Raw genomic sequence first — 9,469 nt, forward strand, 5'->3', positions numbered from 1 at the left:
CTGAATGCCTTCCTCAAGAATCCTTAGCTCTAACTGATCTCTCCCTCCTTTGGCTAGGTGCACATCTAGTGTGATATGAAACCAGGCAACTATTACGTTAAAAATTCCTGGTTTAGCATGATATGCGAAGTTAGCCTGGACTTCCATTTTCTTGGACCTCTTATCCTGGGTCTATAAAACCACTCTGTGCTCAGTTTCGATCATCTTTATTCACATAATTCTTGTTCAAACTCAAAGGACTACTTCTGATAATGGGCAGTAAGCAAACAACTTTGACATGTTTCTGCTCTGTTCTACAGATTGCTATTGCTCATTTTGTTAAACCTTTCCGAATCTCTCCCATTCCTTCATTCAAGCAGAGAGTAATACTCTACCTTCTTCCCTCACTTCTCAAAAGGCTTTTTAAAATTAGACCTGCACCTCCCCATGAGGCCAACTGGGTTACAAACATGAATTCCTTACCTTAATTTTAATGTAAGAAATCCTGTGGCTGTCACAAAGGAGGGAGGTGAGAGAGCAAGAAGGCTACTGCCAAAGGCTATTTTAATTAATGTGACTGTCCACGAACTACCTAAAGGGTGAATTTCCTTAGTACTCAAAACAAAAATGAGCTACAGCCATGTAGCTGCCAAAGTTACTAACTACATTGCAGTATTAAAAAGAAAACACTCTGGTACAGAGGGAGAATAGAATACGTTTTGTGTCAACTTGCAGCTCTGAACACATTCCATTCTCACTGTGCACCACCTGAAAGGGGACATCTGTCCTGCCCTCTCTGCATTGGCTTTGGCAAGAAACCCTTATTCTTTGCTCACAGCTTCTAAAAGGCAACATCAAAGGGTTTTCAGTGGCAAAATCGCTGCCATTTAAGGCCGAGAGACAGCTACATTCTAGCAGCCATTCTTATTGGTGTAAGTGAGACTTCAGGGCAGGGTATTAAGTGGCAGAAAAACACTGCTAAAGCAACAGGCTCATGGGGTGGCCCTGAGGAGTGACCAAGTTGGTTAAATGAGGGCTCATTTTCATTGCCGATCATTGAACAGCAGCTGTTCTTTAACAGACCATGAGCTGCTGGTTTTTCCAATAAGATACATTTGTTAGATGGCCTTGGGCTCATGAGCAACTTTGCTGAAACCTTCCTGTCCCTTCCAGTTGAGAAGAGGATGGCTTGCATCTCATTTTTATTCTTAGGCTTACCTAAAAATCCCAAATCGAGCTGCTGCTAAAAGTAGGATGCACTCATTATACTGCACTTACAGAAAATCGTAAGCATGTACATGTAGAGTGGCAAATAAAGATAAACTGGAAATGTCATTTGATTGAGAACTCAGCTACCAGATTTTGACTTGTTCAGAATTGCTTATATGACACATGCTTTCAAAAGAATGTCACAGAATAGTGCCACCTGGATATGGACAATGATGGTTGGTGTTCAAGCACAGAGGAGAGGAAAAGGTTAAGGCATTCTTTTATCAAACATCACAACGTGACAGGATAATACAGCAAGACACCAAAATCCTGCTACCAGCATTTACAGGTCAGGCCCTTTAACAATCGGTTACAACAGAAATGAGTAGCTCTTAGGCAGGTTTAACCAATTGCTCTGTGATTCCCATCCCTCCTCACCCCATTCCCTCCCCACCATCCCCCATTCCTGTTAAAACTGTGGCTTGCCACTGAATTTTTATAATGTTTCACATTTAGAAAGCTGCAAGATAATTCAGATTTTGGAAAGATTTGGGGGATGTGGAGATTTGTTTATTACTGGTATTTTTGCCCTGGCTCTGTCTGCATTTTGATCAGCCCCACTCACTTCTGCGCTGTGCTAGTCAAAAGCCCTCATTTCAGAGATGGCTGTCCACCCATCTGCATTACAGAAATAAAAATTATCTGGGCTAGGATAAGGAATGCATCAATTTCCATTCTCTAAAGAATTTTTAAGATCATGTCTCTGAAAGGAATTCATCCTAATAATATTCCCAGAGATCCTTTAGGCAGGTTTTGTGCTCTGTTCTTCATGGCTTTATTTAAACCTGTTTTCCAAAATGCTTTTAGATTCTGTGAGTGTGTGTAGTATGAATGTGAGTGTGTGAGTGTGCGTATACTCCATATACATATGCATATGCATATACAGGTAGCCCTTGACTAACAACCACAATTGGGACCAGAACTTCCATTGCTAAGCAAGGTGGTCATTAAGTGAGTCACACCTGATTTTACAACCTTTTTTGCTGCAGCCATTAAGCAAATCACTGCGGACGTTAAGTGAATCACATGGTTGTTAAGTGAATCTGGCTTCCCCCATTGAATTTGCTTGTCAGAAGCTGGCTGGGAAGGTCACAAATGGTGATCACATGACCCTGGGACGCTGCAACCATCATAAATACGTGCTGATTGTCAAGTGCCTGAATTTTGATCATGTGACCACAGGGATGCTGCAACAGTCATATGTGCAAGGACTGGTCATAAGTCTCTTTTTTCAGTGCTGTCGTAACTTTGGTCACTAAATGAATGGTCATAAGTCAAGGACTGCCTACATATACATATACATACATGCATATACATACACAAACATACAAATATACACAATGTTGTGCTGATAAATATTTATCATCCAGCTCTGCCAGCTCCATCGCTGCTGCCACGCTGAACTGCTAGCTGCCAAAGAACTGATCAGCACAGTAGGCATCAGGTCTCAGCTCTGCTCTCAACCAGCATGCAAAATTCCAGAAAATTTAACAATTGGCTCTCACAGACTAGTATAAGCCAGCTTCAGCACACCACTGGAGTATGTGTCATGAAGTAGAATTCCACTCCTAGAGACCACGTTGATAGATCTTCTCCATGAACCACTGTATGTACATATTCATTATAAACCACTTGGAAATGCTCTAATGGGAACTAATTATTCAAATGAAGAAATGAGTATATTTTCTTTATTTTTATTGTTAATCACCACAGTGGGCAGCCATACAAGTTGGTTGGTTGGTTGGTTGGTTGGTTGAATAAGGCCTTCTTATATTCTTTCTGCTACACTTTTCATTAAAAGTAGGTATTTTAAGATTCTCTATCTGGGGATGTGGCCACTTGCCACATCATCAAAGGAAAAGAAAAGGAAAGTATGATAAACATGGCAGCCTAGTTTACTCAGTGCAAGGACCCCACCAAGTAGTTGGTTCAGGTAGTTTTGCATTCACTGCTGCTCTGCTATTGCTAATTTTTCTCTTCGGCAAATGCCTGATTTAAACCAGGTCCTTCTGACAACCAGAGTCTTTGCTGCTCCTGAAACGCAGGCACACATAGGCAAGTATATTAGTTAGGCTTTCGTTCTCTGTGCCTGATTGTTGTTATAGACAGATGAAAAGTTGTGTGGGTTCCATTAATTGTTCATGTTGGTTGTGTTGAACGTTTACCCTTTTAAAAAGATTAACTTGTTCTGTTCTACATTCTTTTGTATTTTACTGTTTGCCATCTTGAACACCCTTCAGTAGAAAGGCAGGAAGCAATTTAATGCATTTATTTGTTTCTGCCCAGGAAAGAAAAAGGGGCATCAGATATTAGTTTGCTTCTTACCGTCACATATATCCCATGGAAGGACAAAATTACTCAACATAGCTTGTAGACTACATATTAAAATTACATGTTTAAGCCTGCAACACAACAACAGGCTTTTGTAGTTTTGCCTCGAGGTGACAGAAATCTCTTCTATATTCTTTTTGCTTCCTGAAGTTGTAAGAGCCAAACCAAAGAAAATCATACGTTCTTGATGGAAAATTGTAAAAAGCCTGAACAAAGCTGTGCTTGGCCAGAAATTGAATACAGTATATTAATTTGAGGAAGTAGAAATAAATCCTCCATGCCGTAAATGTTATGCACTGCACCTCTATCAATCATGGGGTGTAAATCAGAACAGATAATATAACAGATTATAGATATGCTGTGTAATATACTGTAACAGACATAACAGATTATATCTGCAAAGTCTCATGCAAATTGTTCACAATGGGCTTCTGAGTGGTCTACATTTCTTTTACAGGAAATGGTGAAATACTAGGATTTGGAATGCCTTGAAAGAGCTCCACTTGCTGAAAAAAAATGAATTTGTGATTTATGGGTTTGATGATTAGAAAGGGTAGCTTATGGAAGAAGGAAATTATGATGTAACCTTACTGAGAGCGGGTAAAATATAAATGCATCTATAACTGCTGTCAGAAAGATTGGAAGCTGCTTCTTTATAATCCTTTCTTCTTTTTCTATTTTATTTCTTACTTATTCACTATTATTTTTTATTTCCTTTGTTTCTTTTCTAATATTGGTATTGTTTTTATTTTGTTAAAAATCTCTTCAATATATATATACACACACACACACACACACACACATACTATACATATACATTATTGAAGAGATTTTTAACAAAAATATATATATGAAAGAGTTCCACTAGATGCCATTGCCTTCAGGGCATAGGCCTTCAAAGAGATTCTGGCCTGTTTTCAGTTAAACTTGCCAAATGGAAAGTGCTCAACACAAATTCCAAATTTTGCATTCTGACTTTCCTGACAGGGAAGCTTCTAGCTTTGGATGAGATTCCCTAAACCACAGACCATGAAGATAAATTGTAATATATAATACTTGCAATACATTCATATCTCAACTCTACCAAAATAATAATAATAATAATAATAATAATAATAATAATAATAATAATAATAATGGGGGGTGTTGTGGCCATGTTCCTGTCACAGTATATTCTTTCTGTTGTAACTCTTCCAACACAGTTCTCTGAATCTACTGCAGCACTCCTCACAATTAAAGGAATCAGATCCTGAGTCAATTTTGAAAACTAAGTCATTGTTTTCCAAGTGAATGTAATGTGAAACTTTGGTTTAATAACAAAAAAGAATCATTCAACTGACACGCACTCTAGCATTAAGAAAAGAGAAGGATATTATTTCTAATACATGAAATTATTGAACCAATAAAAGAGATGGGGAAGGATGAGACCACAATGCTTACTCCTGATTGTTACGTCTGAAGCACCTATTAACTTTCAATTAGCCTAGTCCTACAAAGGAGAAAGCTCTAATTTACACAGTTTGTTTCCAAACTGTCTGAAACCTAAAAGACTGGGTCATAGTTTTCCTGGATAAATTTAGCAGCACATAAAATCCAACAACCATTGTCATTGCCAGTTTTAATTACAGGCAATCCTCGCTTAACGACGTGGTTAAGGTAATGGGCTAGAAACCAGGAGACCGTGAGTCCTAGTCCCGCCTTAGGTGTGAAAGCCGGCTGGGTTACTGTGGGCCAGTCCCGCTCTCTCAGCCCAACCCACCTCACAGGGTTGTTGTTCTGGTGAAAATAGGAGGAGGAAGGAGTATTAGGTATGTTTGCCACCCTGAGTTGTTTATAAAAATAATAAAGGCGGGATAGAAAATAAATAAATAAACAAACATTGGGGCTGGAATTTCTGTCACTAAGCAATGCAGTCATAAAGCACAACATCACATGACCACATTGCTTAGCAACCGCAATCCCAGCACTCCCCGTTGCTGTTGTTAAGCAAGGATTGTGGGTCATTAAGCAAGGGCCTCACATGACTGTGACTTGTGACTTCCTGCCAGCTTCCAACAAGCATAGCCAATGGGGAAGCCAGCAGGAAGTTGCAAGTCCCAGGAAGCTCGCAAGTAGGCCGGTGGGCGAATGCTATGGGGTGCAGCTGGGGAGGGCGCTGCAACACCATGTGAGTGCAGACAAGTGTGGGAAGAGGCACTGCAGTGCCACATGAGTGTGGGAGATGTGTGGGAAGAGGAGCTGTGGCACCGCACAAGTGCAGGCAGGTGGGCAGGGGTTGCTGCAGGCAAGCATGTGCTACAGAGTATGAGATCCCTGGGATCTCATACTCCATAGTGGGCTCCTTGGGAGAAAAAGTGGCAGGAATGACTTATGGGAGCAACTTCGCAACCTTCCTTGCCAGCTTCTCCACTGACTTGTAGGAAGCTGGCAGGGAAGGTCACAAATGATAATCATGTGACTGCAGGATGCTGCAACTGTCGTGTCAGTCAGTTGCCGAGTGCCTAAATCGCAATCACATGACCACGGGGGTGCTGGGATGGCTGGAACTTCGAGGAACGGTCGTAAGTACCACTCATTCAGCACTGTCGCAACTTCGAACGGTTGCTGAATGAGTAGTGATTAACCAAGGACTACCTGTGATGGCTTTAATGAAGTAAGGAACATAAGATTTCTATTGCGGTCCTGCTATTACATTAATAACTTGCTTGCATTCACTTGATCATGTTTCTAAGCAATTGATATTTAGAATATCACTTTGATTACTAGCAACCTGATTTATTTCTCAAATTCCCATGTAAAGCTAAATTGATATAAATTTATTGGTTATATGAACTGAAAATAAAATGAAAACTTTTGAACTGGTTAACAGAAAAGCAAAGTTAAAAGAATGATAGATTCTTTTAACTTTGATTATAGATTCCAGTGGGTAAAGTGCTGGGCTAGAAACCAGGAGAGTGTGAGTTCTAGTCCTGCCTCAGGCATGAAAGCTGGCTGGGTGACCTTGGGCCAGTCACTCTCTCTCAGCCCAACTCACCTCAGAGAGTTGTTGTTGTGGGGAAAATAGGAGGAGGAAGGAATATTAGATATGTTTCCCACCTTGAGTTATTTATAGAAAATAATAAAGGTGGGATAAAAATTAAATAAATAAATAAAATACTGAAAATCAGCTTCACATACATATGTGTATACATATACCCAACATGTACATTATACTGACTCACCTGGGTACAATTGTTTAGTTGGGGCACTGAGTTGTGCATTTTTTGAAACTCTGTAGGCAACATCTGATCCTTTGGAATTCCTTCTGTTTATGCAAATTCCTGCTGTTTTTGATATTCCTTCTGGGGATTTATGAAATTCTAATGCTTTGAGCACATCAACTGGTTCAGCTGAAAAACAAGAAAAAGAAGGAATTAAGAATATTCATACTCCTTCCAAAATATTGCCCATCATTATTTTTTTTTAAAGAAGAGCTTATATAGGGGTTCTGCATCATTTTTCATATTACCAACAAAGCTCTAAACAGTCTCAGTGATCCAACCACAAAGCTACCCCTGGTTCACAGACTTGCAGTGGGTTCTATCAGAGCTCCTGAAATCCAATAAAAAATTGGCTTGAACATTAACAAACTACTTTCCATCCAGCCCACAAATGAATTGTGGTTTATAACAGCTGAAATGCAAGCTACTTGTAAAATAGGTTGCCTACACCTCATTTTTTCAATGGTGTATTTGTCATCACACGTACCTTAGAGAGAGCAAATGAGGTACTAACTTGCCCTTAGTTACCACACATATAGCTGCAACCCCTCCCTCCCAAATGCAAATGCCCCCCTTGCCCTTGTTATGGCAATCTATTATAACTTGCCTAATGTCTTTCATTTGCTCAACTTGCTTTTCTTTTTAGAATGAACTCAAGCCTTTTTTTCACTTCTGACTGCCCTGAGTTTTGTGCTCTGTCTCACTTCCTAGCCAATCCAGAGCCTTGCAGCAATAGCTCATGACATCACTTCCCGAAAACACCTGTCATGGCAGGCTTGAATGAAGATTTAAATGAATACGTCCACTCGTAAGGGAAAATAATTTATTTAATTTATTTTTATTACAACCCTGATATGCCAGCAATCTGGCTAACAATCCAACTCTAAACAATTTGTAAAACATGTTAAGAGCAATAAAAATAAAGACCCATTAAAACAACTAAAACAGGCTAAAAAGATATGAAACCAGATATAAGATTAAGAAATATAAAACATTAGAAATATAACAGTAGCCTAGCAAATGTCACTAACGAACCCAAATCCATGGTGGAAAAACTAACAAAGGGGACCCTATCCTAACCACGGAAAAAAGGTATTCCATAGGGCCAAGGTTGCTGCTGAAAAGGCTGCCTCTAGATTCCCATTCTCCTAACATGGTGGGTGGGATCAATTATCTCTTCTCAAGTTGAATGCACAGGACAAGCAGATTCAATATAGAGAAGATGCTCCTGCATATGATTGCAACCAAAGACATAGAGAACTCCACAGATCATAAACAGCCCTTTGAACTATACTCAGAAACAGACTGGAAGATGTAATGGTATGTGGGAATGACCCTGGGAGACAGGGTTGCGGGGAGATGCTGCCTAGGGAATGATCAGATAAGAGGGGGCATAGCCCACAGTTGCATAATGGACAGAGAAAGAAACTCAGAAAGGAACCTCCCTAACTTATCAGACTGTAAGAGATGGCAGGAGATTTGTACTCTCAGACTTGCAAGATTCTGTTAATGTAGCCTTACAATAAAGTCGAATTAGCTCATCTGGTTGTGTTTTCTGTCTGGTCTACCTGGGAAGGCTGATAGAAGCCAATTCAGCATTCACAGTACAGATATTATCTTGCTGTAATGTCTCTTACCCACCATGAGGTGGACAGCTACATTTTATACTCACTGCAATTTCTGGATATTGTAGTCTTCAAAGGCAGCCCCATGTAGGTCACATTATGAGGCAAGAGGCTTTCAATGCAGCAGCCTCTCTCCTTGGAGCACCTTCTTCCCACAGGTATAGATGGCCCAAAGCCAACCTCATTTTCACACAGAAGTAAACGTCATTCTTTCTGCAGTGCTTTCAGCCCTTAGCTGTTTTTAGATGCCTTGTTTATGTGTTTCTATTTTATTTATTTCGCTTTGGACTGTATGTTTTCTTGTATTGTTACCCAACTAGGTTCCATTAGGACTGGACCAGGATAAAAATACAGTACTCAGAAAGGAAAGGGTAGATAATCAAATATTTAGCATTCACTCTAACTATATATGTTCCATGTTAGCCTTCATTGTCAGAGATTTTTATATAGTCTTTTCCATCCAGAAATAACATTTCAGAAACAAAAATATGAACTAAACTTTGTGAGCAATAGAGTTTTAAAGTGTTTTCTTAGAAAGCTTGGGGTTCTTTGGACAATCCTCCTGAATTTCTCAACAAAATCAGCAATGACAGGCCAAGATTTTAAACAATTTGCTACCAAGAATAGTTTGGTTAGCCGAAGGGAGGTTTAAATGCTCTGAAACAGCCTTCCCCAACCTGACATTTTACAGATATACCAGATTACAATTCCCTCAACTGAGAAAATTGGGAATTATGGCCTGACCCATCAGAAGAATGCCTGATTAGGGAAGGGTTTCCTAGAATAAGAAAACTGGGAAGATCTGGAGCCTATCTGAATCATTGTTTCCTGTGATTCTGAGGAAGGAGGCATTGTCAGCTGGGTGGAAGGAGTGATTTTTAGGAAGACTGGAAACAAAACACTTTGATCATTTGGGAGGCAGGGAAGAAGTAACCACCAGCATCATTTCCAGGGAAGGGGAAGGGTTGGGATTGGGGGGAAGATGGCCAAAGCATTGAGCCCATT

General features: G+C 39.9%; 1 protein-coding gene across 1 annotated transcript in view; it reads right to left on the reverse strand.

The window, feature by feature from the left end:
• The window catches only part of COL11A1 (collagen type XI alpha 1 chain), a 256,753-nt gene extending 248,869 nt beyond the window's left edge, over positions 1-7,884 (reverse strand). The window contains exons 1-2 of the mRNA XM_063299875.1: positions 7,875-7,884; positions 6,801-6,968 (exon numbers count right to left, since the gene is read on the reverse strand). Coding sequence (XP_063155945.1) covers positions 6,801-6,968; positions 7,875-7,884 — 178 coding nt within the window. The remainder of the gene's footprint in view (positions 1-6,800; positions 6,969-7,874) is intronic.
• Positions 7,885-9,469: the final 1,585 nt, after the last annotated feature.

This window comes from Candoia aspera, chromosome 3, assembly GCF_035149785.1.
Source record: "Candoia aspera isolate rCanAsp1 chromosome 3, rCanAsp1.hap2, whole genome shotgun sequence".
NCBI lineage: Eukaryota > Metazoa > Chordata > Lepidosauria > Squamata > Boidae > Candoia > Candoia aspera.